The sequence below is a fragment of the Podarcis tiliguerta genome (assembly GCF_965153285.1).
Source record: "Podarcis tiliguerta genome assembly, chromosome: 8".
NCBI classification, from domain to species: Eukaryota; Metazoa; Chordata; class Lepidosauria; order Squamata; family Lacertidae; genus Podarcis; species Podarcis tiliguerta.
In genome coordinates, this window is record NC_139541.1 from 76,003,371 (window position 1) to 76,022,631 (window position 19,261).

Genomic DNA, 19,261 nt, shown 5'->3' on the forward strand with positions numbered 1-19,261 from the left:
CCAGGGGTCCTTTACCTTATATATGCAAATAAACCATATATCATAAAGACACCACAGTCACCACTGACCTGCATTCCATGAAAATTGAACCCTGCACCTCAGATTGATGTGGCGTGCAAAATTATTCTGTGGCACCAGAACAGGGGTGACCAACCTGGGAGGGGGGCCTACGAGCAGATTGAATATCCAGCCTGTCATGGTTTTAGAATATGGCTGATTTTAATTATTATTTCTGAATGTTTCAAATGCTTGTTATTTTCTTTTACAGATAAAAAGGAGCTGGGAGGGAGGGAGTCAGATGAGAAATGCACACACACACAAAAACCCTCAAAAACTTCACTGCACTTTGAGGCAGTAATGCGAACACCCCCCCTCGGTCTTTTGCAGTAGCAAGCCTGGCCCTGGAGCCCTGGACGTCTGCCCCCAAATATTGCCCTGATGGGGCAGGAGCCAGCGGCCACTCATTTTCCCCTTCCCTTTTTTGCACCCCTCTGCCTGTCTCTCACCTTGCGTCCTCAGAATTGCCGCAATCCTGTACTTTTCTGCATTTCATTTCTTTCTGACCTCACTTTTTACTATTTCCTCACCCAACCACACTCATAACTTCCCGCCTTCCTTTAACTTGACTAGACACTCTTTAAACAAATTTCAGGGTCTGCATTTGATGGAGAAAGCTGTGACAGTCCAAACTGAGTAGACCCAAAGGGGTGACCTTTTAGCCGCAATGAGCTGTAACCGCAAGTCTTTCTCAATGGAGAAATTGCTTCACAAGCAAATGAGGCAGTTGTGTCTGCTTGCTCAACTGTCATATTGAGAACCGACTAGTTCCTTGTCTTAGTTTTAAGATTTAACATGGTGTCCTAACCTGTGAGCGGTACTGAGATCCCTGAACTCTTTCCCTCGGCAAGAATGTCGATTGACCGATTTCCTGGAATGGGATAGAATTGGCAACGCAAGCTGGTACAGCAGCTCTCCAAAATAAAAACATTTCAAAAGAAGTTGTTAGCTGAAGAGACTAGAAACAAAGCAGGAGAACTCAAAGACAGAAGCTTTTATTTAAAAAAATAAGTTTGCCGCCCCAGTCCAGCAAACTGACTAGATTCCTTCCTCCTTCCCTTGTCAATAGTGCAGATCGCTGGTGGTTGGAGGGATGCGAGGAATCTGGGTTTGGGGTGAGGAATTCAGAGGTTGCAAAAGCACAGCAGCTACACATTCACCCATCTTTGGCTGCAGACCAGTTCATAACACACAGCACCACGAGCCAAATATGAGGGATTCTCCACCTTAGCTGCTTTGTACATGTGGACTGGGCAGCAACAGCCCCATCACACAGCTGATTCTGAGTGTTCTTAGCAATGCGGGAGAGGGGCAAAGGTGTAGCTCAGTGACAGAGGAGCTGCTTAGCATGCAGAGGGTCGCCGGTTCAATTCCTGGCATCTCCAGATAGGGCTGGGAATGTCCCTATCTGAAACCCCAGTCAGTGCAGACAAAATAAAATGGACCAGTGATCTGACTATGTATCAGGCAGCTTCCTATCTTCTTCCTAAGAGATGGACCCAACCATCTGTTTTTATATTAGCACCCTCCATATCAAAATGCAGTTGAGTGTACAACCGTAGACAACATTGTAAATGCCCCCTGAAGACTGATTCACTCAACACAGACACAGATAATTGTTTAAAACAGAAGTCAGTACACAGGTGCAGTGAATTTGCCCAAGATAAAGGATGCCCTTCAGGAATAATGACACACATACTGAAATAAGTGGGATGATGGTGGATGACCTCTATTTCCCATTTCCTAAAACCCATCCTTCTGAGTTTCATGGATAGAAAAATCAGTGGTCAGTTCCAAACATCTAAACCAAATAGGTTTTCCACACACTTAACTTGCCTTCAGATAATTTCAAGCTGAAAATCTTGGGTTGGTTAGGATGCAACCCTAACCAAGCCTACTTGTTGTTCTGCATGGGACAATGACAATAAAGATTGTATCAAAAGCAAGTCCTATTAAAATCAATGAAGTTAGAACTACAGCCTTAGAGCAAACCTGTTGAAATCATGTAAGTCTAACGAAGTCCAGCTGGCTTCACCTGTTGTAAACATGTCTAATACTTCAATCCTAACTCTGCTTTGGAGGAAGCCCCACTAAATACAACAGGACTTACTTTGGAGTAAATATGATTAGGATTGCATTGTAAGCCTGGATGCAATACCTCAGGTTACAAACATTTCGAGTTACAGACTCCGCTAACCTGGAAGTAGTACCTCAGGTGAAGAGCTTTACCTCAGGATGAGAACAGAAATTGTGCGGTGGCAGCGGGAGGCCCCATTAGCTAAAGTGGTACCTCATGTCAAGAACGGTTTCAGGTTAAGAACGGACCTCCAGAACGAATTAAGTTTGTAACCAGAGGTACCACTGTACTTTTAATCTTTACACAGAAACCTCCATTCTGCGACCTATCCCGGCTCTTCTGAAAATGCAGCAAAAAAAATTATCATGTACGCATATACACACTGCAAACATCTATTAAAAGTGGTACAAAGTAGAGCTCTCTCCTTCTCCCGTCCCAGCTGAACCACATCCACAGCCCTGAAGCCAGGCCAGGATTTCCCCTTCGTTCACTCAGTCCATCAGGGCTGTTCAGAGATGCAGTCCTCAAGAGATCACACATCCTCTTCTTTTCTGACTCCTCTGTTGCTGTATCTGAGACTGCAAGCTCTGGACCTGAGATTGAAGCTTTGAGAATTCCTGCTGGTATCCTTCTTGCTGAAGACGCCTCTGCTCCTGTCAGAGGAAGGGGGTGGAGAGATGCATAACAAAGTCAGCATCTGTTAATTGTAACACATTTTGTGTGTGAGAGAGGGGGGGGAATAGAGGATCACAAAACAGATGGAACTGGGCTACAACAGAACCCACAGCTGCCAGCTCCCAGCAGATCCCAGGATCCATGGAAGTTTTCAAGGAATGAACAAAAACATGTTTCATCCCCCGCTCATGAAGCAAAGAGGGTCACATTTCCTTCTGGACCATCTTCCAGAGAGCACATGTCAGTGATGGGAGGGGGCAGAAACAAAAGTGGTTGGAGTAATTCATGTAAATTTTGTAGCCTTGTATAGTAGGTGTCAGGGACTGGCCGGACAGGAGCAGGTGTCAGATGCTGAAGGGGCACAGGTTTTAGTGAGCAGGAAGAACCTGACAGGGAGCAGTTCAGACTCTGAGGCTGAAGCAGAGGAGCGGAGGTGGTCAAGGGATGGCTGAAGAACCCAGGAGGTCTCCCTCTCCTGCTGCGACAAACTCCAGTTGTCTCTGAGATGGGCTCCAATTGTCTCCAAGATGGGCTGAGAAGAGGCCAGAGGCATGCCAATGCAGTTTGAGACTGCTTGGGAAACATCCAGGAGGAGTCTTAGAGAGGGTGGAAGACAGGGACCTTCAGTCCTGGCAACCCTTCCATGGGGCAAGACCTACTGGGGAGTGTTGCTGAGACCACGAGGCCAAGTTGCATATTCGTTTCCTTGAAAAGTCAACTTCACCAACAACGGAGACCTGTGTCTGACAGTAGGCTAGCTTCTACATATGCTCTACTCTCTAGCTTCCCTCCAAGGAAGCAAGAGGAAGGGTGGTTCCAGAGGGGTTGAACAATCAATCCCTTTTCACAGGGAACCTCTGAGTATTATAGCTCTGGGGTGAAAAATAGGGGGCCTCTGAAAGAACTCTCAGCATCCTTAACCAAACGACAGCTCCCATCATTCTTTGAAGGAAGCTGCGGCTGTTCAAAGTGGTATCACAGGGGCTTTCGATGTATGGTGTGACTGTGGCCTATAGAATAATATAGCCATCCCTAGTGCACTAACCATTGTGTCAAGAACATGTTGCAGGATACAATGAAACACCAGTTTTGGAGGGCTCCACTTACTGGTGTGCCCTTGCTGACCATGAGACCTACACATAAGGAACTGCATGTATTGAAACATCTTTTTTAAGAAAAGCAAACAATATGGGAGCAGGGAAGGGCTGTTACCTGGAGCTTCTGGTTCAACAATCTCTCATTCGCAGCCAGGAGGGCCTTCCTCTCTTCTTCCATCTTGGCCAACAACTGGCGCTTGTGCTCCTCATAGCTCCGATCCTTTTCCCGGATCATCTGCTCAGCCTGTTCTTGCATCCGTCTCTGCAGCTCAGCTTCCCGCCTGGCGGCCTCAGCCCTGGCTTTCTCCACTATAGTGGGGGAGGAACACAGTTAACAGGAATGTCTTCTCCCACCAGTGGTGTTTTTCAAGCAGTAGAACAGAGGGGACCTTCCAGATCTCAGTTGGGTCTTCAGCATGTCTCAGCCATTGTGACCATTAGTGAGGGACAGGAGATGCAGTCCAGCCACCTCCAGAAGGTCATAGCCATCCCATTCCCTGCCCTGCAATGAGCCCTGCTCTTTAGAGTGGCCTGTAATTTAGGTGGGTCACGGCTCCTGCACATTAGCTGGGTGGAAGAGGGAATGTTAAGTAGGTGCTGCTCATTGTGCAAGCAACGCTTAATGAAGTGTCCTCTTGTAATGAAGAACGTAAGAACAGCCTCCTGGATCAGGCCTGGTGTGTTGAACTGAAAGGTAAGCTGGTCTGGAAACTTTGCATATTGATGATCAAGATGACCCCTGCCTAATTGGTAGCAGCTGCAGCACTGAGCTCATGTGTGCTTCACATGCTTTGATGTATCCACAGGCCCCAGGCATAGCTAGAGGCAATGGTTAATAACAGGCACCTGTGTTTCCATGTGATGTAAAGGTAAAAGGTAAAGGACCCCTGGATGGTTAAGTCCAGTCAAAGGCGACTAGGAGGTTGAGGCGCTCATCTCGCTTTACAGGCTGAAGGAGCCGCCATTTCTCCCCAGACAGCTTTCCAGGTCATGTGGCCAGAAAGACTAAATCTCTTCTGGCACAGCAGGACACAGTGACAGAAACCCAAGCACACAGAAATGCCATTTACCTTCCTGCCACAGCGGTACCTATTTATCTACTTGCACTGGCGTGCTTTCGAACTGCTACGTTGGCAGGAACTAGGACAGAGAAGTGGGAGCTCACTCCATCACTGGGATTCGAACCGCCAACCTTCCAATCGCCAAGCCCAAGAGGCCCAGTGGTTTAGAGCACTGAGCCCATGAAGATTGTGTGTATCTTTACTTGGGTGTGGACAAGCCATCTCCTTGCTGCAGTCCGTCCCATGGAATGATGTGAGCAGGGGGAGGGAGGGAGCTGTCAGACTTTTGCTCTAGGTTTGAACCCTTCTTTAATAAATCGTTACACCTGATCGTTCTGATGGTTTGGGCATCTTTCTTTGGAATTCCTGCATATCCGAACTCCTGGGAGCCCTCCTCCAACTCTGCAGGGTGCTTTAGCCAGGTCAGCAGCCCACCTAGTCCAGCAAACTCTTTTCATGAGGGCCAGCCAGATGCTTATACAAAGGCAACAAAAAGGGTTCGACCACAACAGCACTTTCCCCACTTGTGAACCCCAGCAGCTGGTATTCAGAAACATATTGCCTCTGCCGGCGGAGGGTCCCAGCTATGCCTCTAACCGCACTGTTCCTTACCTGAGAGCAGGTTCTGCAGAACTACCTAAGGTGCAGGAGTCCTCCTGTCTTTTGCACCTCAAGGCGGTGGAGCCTCGCAGTTTCCACTTTTGCCAGGTGCAGAACCTGCTCCCAGATGGAGAACAGCACAGTAGGAGGAGTAGCTGGGAATTCAGGGCATTTGCATTCAGGGCTGGTCTAGTCCAAAAACGCAGTGCTGGCATCACCTGAGGTGGAACGACGCAAGAGGCGACAGACCACTTGGGGAGGTGCTTGATACAGCGACACAGGTTGTTTCACACAACTTCTTAGGACGAGAATGTCTGGGATAATGAGTACCTACCACTGTACCGACACAGAGTCTTAGTGGGTTGTGTCCAATGCTGGTGCTACTCAGAGTAGACCAATTGAACTTAACAGACATGACTAACTTAGATTCATTAAGTGTGGTGTAGTGGTTAAGAGCGGTAGATTCGTAATCTGGTGAACTGGGTTCGCTTCCCCGCTCCTCCACATGCAGCTGCTGGGTGACCTAGGGCTAGTCACACTTCTCTGAAGTCTCTCAGCCTCACTCACCTCACAGAGTGTTTGTTGTGGGGGAGGAAGGGAAAGGAGAATGTTAGCCGGGTAGTGATAAAGCAGGAGATCAAATCCAAACTCCTCCTCTTCTTCATTAACTTCACTGGGTTGTACATTACAGTCATACCTCGGGTTACAAACACTGTGGGTTGCACATTTTCGGGTTGTGGACTGCGCCGAACCTGGAAGTACCAGAACGGGTTACTTCCGGATTTCGGCACTCACGCATGCACAGAAGTGCAAAATGCCGTGTGCATGCGCAGATGCAGCACTTCAGGCTGTGAACGCTGCAGGTTGTGAAGGTGCCTCCCGCATGGATCATGTTCACAACCCGAGGTATGTCTGTAGATACAATCCATTGTTTACTGTGTTATCATATTTTCACAGCTACAATGGCCTGTTGGGGCCAGTATGTCTTCAAGGCAAACGAAGGCTACTGGACAGGCGCTCACCTTCAAGCTCCTTCTGTTTGTCTGTGAGGGTCTGGTCAGCCTGCAGAATGGACTGGGCTGCTGTCTCCTTGGATTCCAGGAAGTCTTGTAGGGCCTGGGAAGCCTGAAGAGAAGAGAGTGAGGTGGCTCATTTGGAACTTGAAGAATCATAAAGTCGGCTCTGGGCACTTCCAGATGGGTATCTATTGTGAACTGGTAATCCTCATGCACACACAATTTTCACAGTGACCTCACATGTCACATGATCCACACCACACATTTAAAGCACACAGCTTTCCCCAAGGAATCCTGGGAACTGTTTTACTGCAATCCCTATAATTCGTTGGAGGAAGTTATGTGCTTTAAATGTATGGGGCAGGTCATGTGACTGATGTTACTGCCATCAAAAAGGAAGTCCATATCCCCCCTACCCCCTTAATCTAGATTTACCATACGAAAAACTTAACTAAAATCCTATTGCCAGTGACCTGTTTGCAATATCCAAATGACCCAGTTGTAATATTAAGCTCCCATCTGGAAGCACCCACTGAAAACAGGAATCCCCATGCAAGAGCAGAGAAGCCAAGGTTGGTGACCAACATACCATTACTCCCTTCTCAGGCGCCTGGTGATATTTCTCTACTACTTTCTTCTGGTCCTCGAGGAACCTTTGATAACCACCAGGCACTGCGTATTCTCCATTGCTAATCCTCTCCTCCATTTCTTGGAATAGCTCCATGAGCACAGCCAGGCAACGGTCTGATGACGCCTGCTCATTGCGAGTGCACAACTCTTGAAGTTTTTCTTGTAGCTGCCTCTGGAGGAGAGAGGTGGGCAGAGTCAGATAAAGCAGATGTTCCCTAATAAAGAAAGGCCTGTTATCCCCTGTTCCAGGAGTTCTCCAACCCTGAACCTCTTTGCTGGTCCAGCTGACCAAAGCAGTTCACGTCCATTAAACTTTAATTAGTTTAATGTTAAGTAAACGTCCAGTGCGCTTCCAACGCCATAAATCTTAGCAGAGAATTTCATGCAGCGGTTGAAGAAGGCAGGAGAGTCAGTACCTTTCAATGACGAATCCTGGAGCAAGCACTTTGGAACTCAGGAAAAAAACTTTATTTACAAAAGAAAAACCCTGGCGATAAAGCACACATGCTTTTATCTCCGGCATAAAGAAAACTCCACTCTAAAATTAACTCATATCAGCAAACACGCCCATGGCCACAAACAGAGTCTGCGAGTCAGGTCAAAAAGAGGGACAGGGAAAAACACACGGGTGAACTGACTATTTATACAAACTAACTCACATTCCTGGATGCTTAATGACCTCCAGCTGCTCAGTGATTAGAGCGACTTGTTACCTCTTAACCCTTTAGTACCAACAGTTCACAGGTGGTCCACTCCTTCCAACAGCCCTGATCTTCACAGTCCGCCATCTAAGCTGGTTCATCCTAAACTTGGGCAAAAATCTCCAACCAATCTTTCTGAATTAGGCCCAGATATTAATTGGAGCAATTTCAGGTGATATTCTGGGCAACCCTGCTGTTCCTTGGAAACGCAATGAGATTTTCCCATTTAAGATTGGAAAAACGAACAACTGACAGAAACCAAAATTGACAGGTTAATCCATCCCTACTCATGAACATGATAGGGGAACAACTCAGATTAAGATGCTATTTCTCCTTTCGTTAAAAATGGGGGAAATATCAAAAAAGTATTTTATTTTATTTTAAAAAGGAGATCAATGGGGGCACAAGCTTCCCTGAAATACTGCTTCTCCACCACAGTCAATCTTCCCCTGTAACTTGAAGTCACAGAAGGGTCTTCAATGTTGTCCAAGATACCCCCTCCCTTTACTCAGGGCAAGAATGTGGTCCAAAAGGCCTGAGCAGCATCCTATGCTTAGAACCAGAACAGCCAATATGCTCCCTTCCAGATGTTGCTGGACTCCCAACCTACCATCATCCTTAGCCAGGATGGGAGATGGTCAGGAATGGTGGGAACTAAGAGTCCAAAATATCTGAAGGCTACCACATTGGCTGTCCCTGCCTTAGAACGTGCTCCAGGATTTGCTGGGATGCACAGGAGTTCTGCAGCAGACAGAAAAGGTTCTTTGAACTTAGGAGACCAACCAATAGGGCCAACATCCTATTCCCACGAGAGACATAGAATCCCGTACCCCTAATTCTCTCTGGCGCACTTGGTCTTCGTCCTTGAAGGCACGGGCCAGGAACACTCGAATGGCCTCCTCTTCGCAAACAGCGTGCACTTGCAGAACCTCTGCGACGTCCTCAGTGGGAGGCATCAACATGAGGTCCACCATTGCCTCATAGCGGTTCAGAGCATCCTTCATGGCAGCCTGGTTCTCGATCTGAGCCAAGGCCACCACAGCGTTCTCGATGCAAGGCATACATCCGTTGCGGATGGAGTCCACATAAGTCTCCACTAGGCTCCCCAGGGCTGCAAAAGGGAGAGGAAGACAAGGGCAGGCTAACTCGGTTGTCTATTTTATTTCATTAACTTTCTGTCTTTCTTCATCCAGGGAACTCATGGAGGCAACAGCTGTTTTATCTCATAAAATCCAGAGGGTTGGTTTTTTTTAATAGAACATCAGACCCTTCTCCAAAGAACTAATGTCTAAATTTTGGCCTCTTGAACGAAATGAAAAGATTTTTAAAAATCCTCTCTATGCTTGCGAGTGACTCCCTCAAATCCAATGGGACTTGCTTCTGAGTAGACCCGCATTTGGACTGGGAATTTTCTTTGGCTTCATGAACCGGATTCTTATGAGGACTGACCTTTGGTACCAAATGTGAGAAGTGGGCAGGGCAACTTGACCATCACCTGGCGTCACAATAACGTCACTCAATTTGGTGCTCTGAAGTTCAGACTTCAAAGCCTCTTGCAGGAAGAAAGGCACTGCTAAAGTGAGGGGACAGGGGGACTTTGTTTCAATGGAAGCTGTGATCCTGCCAAACCGAGCAGGATTGAGTTCCCCACTCATCACCTGATGAATGAGGGTTAAATCCTCCTTGCTCTGGCTACATGGGTGAGTTCCCTAAAGAAAAATGGAGCAGGATTAGCCCTAATCCTGCTGTACTGGCTGCGTGGGCCAGTTTTTTGTGTGGAGAACTGGTATGAGCAGCCAACATAGAATTGCCCCCCCCCCCTCACCCAACAGCTGATGTCACACATGCATTGGACTGATATTAGCTAATAGACAGGCGGTTATGGTTTTGGAAAAAATGACCTCATAAGTCAAAATGGAACCCTGATGAGCCAAAGATGCCCAACCTCTGCCCCATATGGAATATTCCAGGAGTCTTTTCAGTATATTTTCCCCTGCTTCTACTCACATGCCCCAGTCACCAAGTGCCGTCCCTGAATCACTTTGGCCTGGGCGTTCTCATAAATGTAGCTGCAGAAACAGTGCGTTTGCTTCACGAACTCTGCGCTCAGCCTTGATTCCGGGAGGTCCTCCAAGACGGCCAAGTCTTTCCGCGACGCTGGGCATTCAAAGGCAAAGCACTTGCGCTTGGGGAAATACTGCCGCAGGAATTTCTTTGGAAGATCTTGCTTTTCGGGGGCATCTAATATAGAATCAAATTACACATAATACCGTTAGTATAAAGTGCTTCAACAGCTTGGGACCATTTACCTGCAAGGCTGCCTTACACCATATACAGTGGTAACCTCCGGTTGCGGACGGGATCCGTTCCGGAGGTCCGGCCGTATCCCGAAGTTTTCGCAACTGAAGTTTTCGCACTTCTGCGCATGCGCGAGCGGTGAAACACTTCCGGGTTTGCCACTTTCACAACCCGAAGTTGACTTTACTTGAGGGTAACATAACCCAAGGTTCCACTGTATCTGCTCACTTGACTGCTTTGACCTGCATAACTGGCACAGCTGCCATGCAATACCAGGTCCACATTTGCAAGAAATCACTCTTAGTGTGGCAGAACCCATACTTTGAAACTCCTTGCTTACTGACATCAGGCAATCACATTCCCTATGCTCTCTTCGGCACCTGCTAAAACACTTTTTCCTTGGACAAGCCTATCCAGACCTGCAGAATGTTGACTTTTTTAAAAAAATCTGGTTTTTATCTTATTGTGGATTTTAAATACTTTTTTAAAAAAGTATTAGGAACCTGTTTTAGAATCAAAGAATCATAGAATTGGAAAGCATCTAGTTCAATCCCGCTGCAATGCAGTTTTAAACTGTTTAATTGTACAGTGGTACCTCGGGTTAAGTACTTAATTCGTTCCGGAGGTCCGTACTTAACCTGAAACTGTTCTTAACCTGAAGCACCACTTTAGCTAATGGGGCCGCCTGCTGCTGCCGCGCCACCGGAGCACAATTTCTGTCCTCATCCTGAAGCAAAGTTCTTAACCTGAAGCACTATTTCTAGGTTAGCGGAGTCTGTAACCTGAAGCGTATATAATCTGAAGTGTATGTAACCCGGGGTACCACTGTACTGGTAATGTCACCGTTGCATTCTTTTTGTAAGCCACTTTCAGGTTTTGTTTTGGATTTGAAAAGTTTGGATTTGATATCCCGCCTTTCACTCCCTTTAAGGAGTCTCAGAGGGGCTAACATTCTCCTTTCCCTTCCTCCCCCACAACAGACACCCTGTGAGGTGAGTGGGGCTGAGAGACTTCAGAGAAGTGTGACTGGCCCAAGGTCACCCAGCAGCTGCATATGGAGGAGCAGGGAATCAAACCCGGTTCACCAGATTACGAGTCCACCGCTCTTAACCACTACACCACACTGGCTCTTTACAAGCAACCCTACTAGGCCTCCGCTTCAAAAGCAGCAAGGCCCAATCTTTTCAAGCAAGGAAAGCTCCCCACAGCACCTTTCTTCAACTTCAGTGCGTGCTCCAGATACTCGTCCTCTGAAATAGGGCACCCATCCAGCTTCAGCTGCAGTGTGAAATCCCGAACAGTCCAGATGAAGGTTGGGAAGAAGAAGGCAAAGTCATCAGGCATCTCATCATATCTGTTACTGCTCTGCCCGGCCGATGTCTTCACCTTGATATGCTCAGTTAATTCAGACACGTAGCTGGGGACTCAGTTAAGGAAATGAGCTGTGTTTCCCCACCCCAGAATACAATAATAGTTTCTCAACAGTCCCTCCTTACAATGTTTTGCGTCTGTGATATCTATACTGATATCCTCTGTCTACCTTTTCGTGATCATCCCCAGAAGTCAGGTTCTCTTTCCTTTGCCCTTCAGAGACACAACGGACTGGGGCACCAGACAGGGCCTTCTCAGTAACAGCACCAAGGCTGTTTTAACATCCTTCCTTGAGAATCTCAGCTGACTCTCTCCCTTTCAGTTTTTATTCAGGGATGGGGATTCAGGCCAATGGTCAGAGATGTGGGAGTTGTAGTCCAGCCACAACTAGAGGACCACAGGTTAGCCAAGCCTATGCCAAGGGAGAAGTCTAATCCCACACACACACACCAAACTACATGTCTCTGGTGCAAGTCATTTTACTTCTCATTGAATTGTGCAGTGAAATGGCACTATGTGCCTTTCTTTTAAACCTGGATTTGCCCTCATAGAAATCAAAATCACCCTGGCTTGGAATGGCTTGGCATTTTCACTTACCGCACTAAGCTTCATAATTCCCTAGGTGTTTTGGTTTTAGAAAACGCTAAATTAAAAAATATAAATGCTAAAGTGAGTATGCAAGGAATCCTCACACCATCAAAACATGCAGCAAAATGGGACCCCAGTCTTTTTTCCCCTTTGATGGATCTATCCCTTTTTCTTATTCCTTTCCCCCATCTTTTAATAATGTTTTTTAACTTACAGCTATACCTTACTTAAAGTTGCTCAGCAAAGTTGTCAAGCCTCTTTAAGCAGAGGCTTGACAACCATATGTCAGGAGTGCTCTGATGGTGTTTCCTGCTTGGCAGGGGGTTGGACTCGATGACCCTTGTGGTCTCTTCCAACTCTATGATTCTATAAACTGGAGAGGAAGGAGGCTGTACAAACAGAACTAGAGTCTCTTAATCCCTCTAACAGATGCTCCCAATTCCATAAAGCTCAACAAATTCTAATTCTACAAAGACCCCTCTACAAGGTACTGTGTTATTCTGAAAAGTCTGCTCTCTCCCCCTCCAGCTCCTTCATTTGAAGCCCTTTCAGACTTCACTTAAAAAGACTCCTGCCTCTCATTTAAGGACCCTGGAGCCCTCACCGTCACACCTGACAAGGGCCTGGTGAAACAACACAGCATTAGGATTCCCACACACTTCACTAACCCGTGTTTCTGCCAGGGAGCACTCTTACAAAAAGATACTGCAGTTTCTCCAGAGCATACTGGTCGATGGTGTGCATGCTGTTGTAGACAAAGGTGCTGCTAAGCAGAATGGAGAGGGCAAAGATCCACGCATCGTTCTCAGGGTTGCTCTGCAAAGGAGGCCAGTGAGCATAAAACTCCAGGGCAACAAGGCGCTAGAACTGGACCGAGGTCTCCACTAGGGGCGTAAGATGGCATCATAAACCATATGTGTCATACGCAGCACTGTTTCCATTCCACTGCGGTTCATCTTTTGCCAAACACTGTTATTTGTCTGGCTGTCTGCTGCAGCAAAATTCCGCAACTTAAACAATTGATGTGATTGGTTGTGGAAATTGCATCAAGTAAGCAAGTTGCATTGTCACTATGCACCCTGTTCATTTCAATATGGGTCATAGCCACTGATTTCCACTCCTGGCATGGGACAAGAATGCAAACGTTGGCAATTTTTTTGTCTGAAATCTCAGATCTCTCGGAAATCTCTCCACCCTTTGGGGCCCCCGGGGTGCTGTCCTGATCCCACTGCATCCTAGTGTGCCTCCTGCTGACTAGGGAATGGCCCTGATCTCTGAAGTCCTCTTGCAGGTAAGGGCTCCGTGGTGAGCTATCCTGGCTGCCCCCACCCCTAACTCACCTTCTCGACATCACCCAGCCCTTCCGTGTCCAACAGCACCAGGGTGTGGTCAGGCTTCAGGGGATGTGAGCGACACCACATCCAGATACCTTTGGTGGCTGCTTGCACTGTGGATCCCAGAGAGAAACCTATAGTGTAGAAATGGGAAGGACAGAAGCGGTGAGGCATGCAGCTCTGCAATTTCTCAACCACTGCCAACGAAAACATACAATGTCAACACTTCTGACTTGCTGGTAAATCAAGGTGCCTTAGGCGCCATGTGTATCAAGTCTCAGGTTTCTGGGTCGTGTGAAATTGCCTTAACTGTTTTGGGTACACTTTTTAGAGCAGTTTTCCATGCCTATAGACGAGGATGTGGAGGTCAGAGCAACCCCATGCCTCCTGGTCCCAGAGCCCATAGAGTACAAACCCCGTCAGGGATGTCCACACATGCACTGAGGGTATAGGTGATATCACAGCCCCAGAGAGCACGGGAATCCTAGTAGTACAGAAAACAGGAGTATCTGCTCATACATAGATGTCCATGTTCAAAGCATAGCATATTTCCAAGCAAAATTCAAAGTGTTGGTGCTGACCTTTAAAGCCCTAAACAGCCTCGGCCCAGTATACCTGAAGGAGCATCTCCACCCACATCGTTCTGCCCGGATACTGAGATCCACCACCAAGGCCTTCCGGTGGTTCCTTATATCCCTGCCTGATCGTTGAGATTTTTGCTGGACTCACTGTGAATGGTTCACCCAATAGCTCAGACACACTGCTCCTATCCGCTGGGAACTATGTGTTCAGTTATATGGAACTTCCTTCAGGCTGAGGGCAGACAATTCCCCCCTCACTGTTGAACTTCTGGCACTCAGTGACAATGCCTCTTATTCCAGCAGAATGATCTGGGGTTATTTTAAACTGATTTGATTATATCTTTTTGTAACATCCCTTCTACACCGCTTACAAACTACTGTGCTAAGTGGCATACAAATGGTTGAAATAAAATAAATCGGTCAAGAGCGTAAGCTCCTCTTGTACTGAAGGGGGGGGAGAGATGGGAGTCAATGGGAAAGGCTTCACTGCACTGAAGAACATAAGGAAAGCCTGGCCCATTTAGTCCAGCATTCTAGTCTCACAGTGGCCAATCAGATACCTGCAAGCAACTCTCCTGCAAGTCTGCAAGGAGGACCTGAATGCCAGCTCACAGAGCAAATATACGGGCCAGTCCTACTGTTAGGTAGAGTGAGAACGTCACCTTGGGCAGCAGATTTTGGGTGTAATGAACAGGCAGTGGTTTCTGCTATGTGCTTGGAGGAGTTTCTGCTTCAAATACCAAAATCACTTGACTAGACTTGAGTATTACATAATTTAACTTGGGGATGGGGCAACAGCAGCCGGGGGGCGGGGGGAACCATTTGCTTTACTGCCACAGGCAGCTAAATGCCGTGGGCCATACCCAACCCCACAAAAGTATGTCTTATGTTCCTACCTCCTTTGTCCTTTCCTGCCAGCTTGTTCATGAGGTAGGATTTGCCAGTGCGGTACAGTCCCACGATGGCCACCACAACCACAGGTTGCTGGATGCTCTGCAAGATCTTCAGGGCTTCCTGGTTGACCCGCAGCTGTTCCTTGGGGTTGTTCTCGATCAGACACATTGGCTCTTCCATGATGCTTGGCTGAGCTCTAGCCAAAACCAGGCCAGGAAGGAGACTGGGGACACTGAGGAATCTGTATGCTGCAAAGGGTATAAGTTTAACACTCACAAAACGCTACGTTTGTGTGCATTGTGTATGAAACTTAGTGGTCTGCATTTGCAGGGTGTTTGTTTTGCAGAGAATTGTACAAGTGCAATAAAGGAAAAAAGAAAAAAGTGTTTTTGCAGCTATAGCTGCAACAAGGGGATGGAAAATTATTTTCAGTGTTTATTTTAATTGGTGACTCATCCTTGGCAGTCTGGGTCTCTCTCAGAAACTGCCAGCTTATTGAGAAGCAAGTTGCTTATCTGAATCTCTCTCTGGGACAAGAAAGAGAATAGTTCTTTAACTCTATTAATAAGTAAGAACCTAAAAAAAATTGGACTGCATTGCTAGTTGTTTAAAAGCAATGTGTTGATTTGTATTTGCAAGGAAGGAGAATACTTCAAGATGCTGCTGCCAAGGATGGCTGGAGTGATGGTCCAGGTAGCTGGTTAGAGGTTGGGGCATTTTCAAGGTTAATACATTCCACTTCCACACTGGACATTCACTGTGAAACAGCCATATTTTACTCACTGTTCAAAGGGCATCTGTACTTCATAAAGCAACACACCTCCCTCTCTTGTTTTCCCTGATCAGCGACCTTTTATTCTTTCAGGGCTCAGAAAACCCGACTTCCTTCATTTGGTGGAACCCAGTTTCCCCAAGTGCAAATGGTATATCACGCTGCTTTGGGGCCAATTAAGGGCTCTACTACACCACTGAAAGCCCTTTTGAACAGCCATGACTTCCCAAACAGCTGTAGCCTGTTAGGGGGACGGGGCTGGCTCCTGTTAGGAGACTCCTTTCCTCCTCACAGAGTTACAGCTCCCAGCAGAGGACCTGCACGAACAGAACTAAAAATAAAACGTTGGCTGCCTCCCAAAACATTTCGCTACAATAACAGCTCTGTGCCTGGCTTTGTTTGGGAGGTAGGAATCATAGCTTGTTTGGTTTTCCAAAGACTTTCACCCAGACCCACCCTCCGGATACAAATGCATTATAGAAGAGATTGTGGTTTATCGTAATTGTTTGTTGCAGTGTGTTGTTTTATTTGTTTAAAAAGGTTTTTTAAAAAAAAAAAAAAGACAAAGCAAAAAGACTTCCTCCCCAGCCCCCCTTCACTCCTCCGCGCAAACTCACCCCTCCTTTTCCTCCGACGCGTTACGCAATCCCTTCTTGGAAGTTTAGGGAGAAATAAAGTGGCGGAACCCGGCGCGCAAACCTGGTCGTGGGACGCTGATCCGGCGCGCACGGCAGGCGCGTCCTGGTGCGGAAAGCAGCGCAAGGGAGCCGCAGGATTTCCCCCCAGCGAAGGAGCCGCTGCCTAGAGACCCCCGTGGCTCAAGCTTCGCCGACGCGCAGCTGTACTTTCGGTTTCGCTTGCTGCGGGGAGGGGCGTTTTTTTTACGGGACGCGATCTCGCCTCGCCCTCCCCGGGGAAAGTCCCATCTCTGGAGCCTGCCTGGTCCTCCTCTCGCCACTGCCACGGTCGTGGGAAAGGCCAGATCAGCTTTCCCGAGTCATTATCCTAGACGGTTTTTTTTGTGTGTGTGTGGCCTCTGTATCGCTCTCGCCCACCCTCCGCTTTTCCCCATGGTAGGGAAAGACTCTGGATCTTACAGGGTTGTGAGGATGAAACGGAGCGAGGAAGGCCCGGGTCTGCCGCCTCTTGGTCCTCGGAGGAAAGGGGAGATGGGAATAAGTGATATTGACTCTAGGGATTGTAGAAGGGGCGGGGACGCGGCAACAGGCTACGCCTGCTGCCTACACGTGTCCGCAGTGAAACGTCTGCACCCACTGCTACCGGGAAATTGGAAGGGGGGTGAGAGACCTCCCCACCACCACAACACGAGTCTTGCCTCTCCACAACATGAGGCAAAGACAAAGAGTCTCCGCTGCACATTACCATTCACTCGTACACATATCAGAGGTATTTCGCTGCCTTTTCACCCGTCAAACCAAATCCTCTCGTGTCAAGAGAAAATAACTGCAACATACATATCTGCAAGGGAAGCTCAGCTCAGGAGCCGACGACTCCCCGCTGAAACCCAGGTCTCCAACAAAGGAAAACAGGGAAAGTGTCAATACCAAACGTAGCAATTCACTGTTAAACGTATCTGTGTACTGGCTCAATGGGAAAACCTTAGAAAGTCATCCGAACTCACTCATTTTATCAATCTTCTCAGTTCCACGTTTCACAAGCATAGAGTAAGGTTGGTAGTACAACAGCTTTGTAAACAAGCATTTTGGTTTCCCTGCGAATGTCCCGGTCCTCAAACACTCTGCACTTCAATCGGGAGAAAGCTGCACTCGCAGAGCTCAGGCTATACTGGATTTCGGCATCAATGTTGGCCCTTGTGGAAAGATAACTGCCCAGGTAGGAGAAGTGATCAACATTTTCCAACGTTACACCATGGAGTTGGATTTGTGGTGCTGCAGAGGGGTTGTTTTGTGCTTGTTGGTGCAGAATTTTGGTTTTTTGGATGTTGAGCGATAGGCCAAGCTTTTCGTAAGCTGCTGCGAAGATATTTAGGATGGTTTGGAGGTCATCCTCTGAGCATGCCCACACTATGTTGTCATCAGCATACTGAAGCTCTATGATGAAAGTTATGGTAACCTTACTCTTCTTTCAGCCTACTCAGATAAAAGAGCTTTCCATCTGTTCAATACAGTGGTACCTCGGGTTAAGTACTTAATTCGTTCCGGAGGTCCATTCTTAACCTGAAACTGTTCTTAACCTGAAGCACCACTTTAGCTAATTGGGCCTCCTGCTGCTGCCGCGCCTCCGGAGCACAATTTCTGTTCTCATCCTGAAGCAAAGTTCTTAACCTTAAGCACTATTTCTGGGTTAGCGGAGTCTGTAACCTGAAGCGTATGTAAGCCGAGATACCACTGTATATGATGTCTACTCCAGAGGGGAGTTTCCCTTCAACAAAGTGTAGGCTCATGGCAGTGAAAATAATGAAAATACCTTTCTTTGTACTGTGACGGGGTAAGTGTGAAAGGCTATATTTGATTGACAGGGGCATGCCTAGATCTCAGGTTCTACCTGAGGCCACACCTTTTCTGTGACATATCTATGATGTCTTGATGATGCATCCTGAGTTGTATTGTGGGAAACTTTGGGAAACTTTAAAATAAGGATGTAACCATTGACCTGGCTGCTTCATCTTCGTGGTAGCGAGAAGTCTTCTTGCAGCAATAAAGATCAGACCAACCGGCTGCTGTTTTGCTTCTATCTCCTGGCTGAAGTCTCTTGCTTGTGACCCCAACCTGAACCTATGGGAGTCAAGGTTAGGCTATTGTGGGGTGCTCCAAGGACTCCCTGTTACACCACCATCTCTGAAACCCCATTCAAGGGAGCTTCGCAGTTGAGCAGGCATTTGCAGCTCAGCTTCCCCGCATTTAAGCCCAAACCTGCCACAGCATGCCGAGTTGCATTCAAATTGCATCAAGATGTTGATATGCATGAGCTAGATGAGCCCCACCTTCTCCCCTAATTGCTGGAGCAGATGGTCCATTTAGGGCTCCAACTTTCTTATGTGGTAGCATTGACTCCATGTGGCTCAGGTCTGGGCCTTGTATTTAACCATGTCTCTAAAAATATCCAGCCCCAAAGAGTCCCAAAGTCTCCCTCACTAACTCTACTTTCCTCTTTTGTTGGTCCCAAACTATTTCACAGGGCTCTCATTAGCTTTCTTTTGGGGGGGGCAGTAGCAGGAGGGAGGAAAACACCCTTGGACTTCTCCACTGAAAATTGGTACAGTCATAATATGGTACAATCATAATATCTGGCATCTGGCTTTGAGGGAGAGGCTTTCTCATAATTTGAGGCCAACCAAAGGGCAAGTGAGCTTTAGCCTTAACAGATGCATTTGCAGACGTGTGGTTTCCATTTCTGACTCTTATTAATTCCACCTGCAAACATTTAAAGCCCTCTGCTCCATACGTTGGCTTGGGGGGGGGTGTCTCTGTGAATTGACATGAATGGCTGCTGTTTTTCTTGTTCTGTATTAACTACACTGGCTTTAT

At 47.4% G+C, this 19,261-nt stretch overlaps 1 protein-coding gene across 6 annotated transcripts; it reads right to left on the reverse strand.

Annotated features, from left to right (window-relative positions):
* Positions 1 to 1,036: 1,036 nt before the first annotated feature.
* Positions 1,037 to 17,606, reverse strand: LOC310684324 (guanylate-binding protein 7-like). Of its 6 annotated transcripts, none has more exons than XM_083455280.1 (11): positions 16,452 to 17,606; positions 14,983 to 15,228; positions 13,512 to 13,639; positions 12,878 to 12,987; positions 11,424 to 11,629; positions 9,922 to 10,155; positions 8,745 to 9,025; positions 7,173 to 7,385; positions 6,590 to 6,692; positions 4,022 to 4,215; positions 1,037 to 2,787 (listed from the first exon to the last, which is right to left on the reverse strand). In XM_083455280.1, exons 2-11 carry the CDS (start codon positions 15,158 to 15,160, stop codon positions 2,659 to 2,661), a joined length of 1,776 nt encoding a protein of 591 aa, XP_083311406.1. In that variant the 5' UTR covers positions 15,161 to 15,228; positions 16,452 to 17,606; the 3' UTR covers positions 1,037 to 2,658. The 6 variants fall into 6 exon arrangements, with proteins under 6 accessions (XP_083311406.1, XP_083311405.1, XP_083311407.1 ...); XM_083455279.1 differs by having other exon boundaries at positions 16,370 to 17,606; XM_083455281.1 differs by having other exon boundaries at positions 11,424 to 11,636; positions 12,840 to 12,987; positions 16,452 to 16,743.
* Between the last annotated feature and the right edge of the window lie 1,655 nt (positions 17,607 to 19,261).

Excerpts from the sequence above, each read along its gene's own strand:
- LOC310684324 (XM_083455276.1), bottom strand. The coding sequence starts at position 15,788 with ATGAAGTACAGATGCCCTTTGAACA. Across the intron at positions 13,640-14,982 it reads GGCAGGAAAGGACAAAGGAG|GTTTCTCTCTGGGATCCACA; the intron begins GTAGGAACATAA and ends TCTACACTATAG. Across the intron at positions 7,386-8,744 it reads TGCGCCAGAGAGAATTAGGG|AGGCAGCTACAAGAAAAACT; the intron begins GTACGGGATTCT and ends TCTCTCCTCCAG.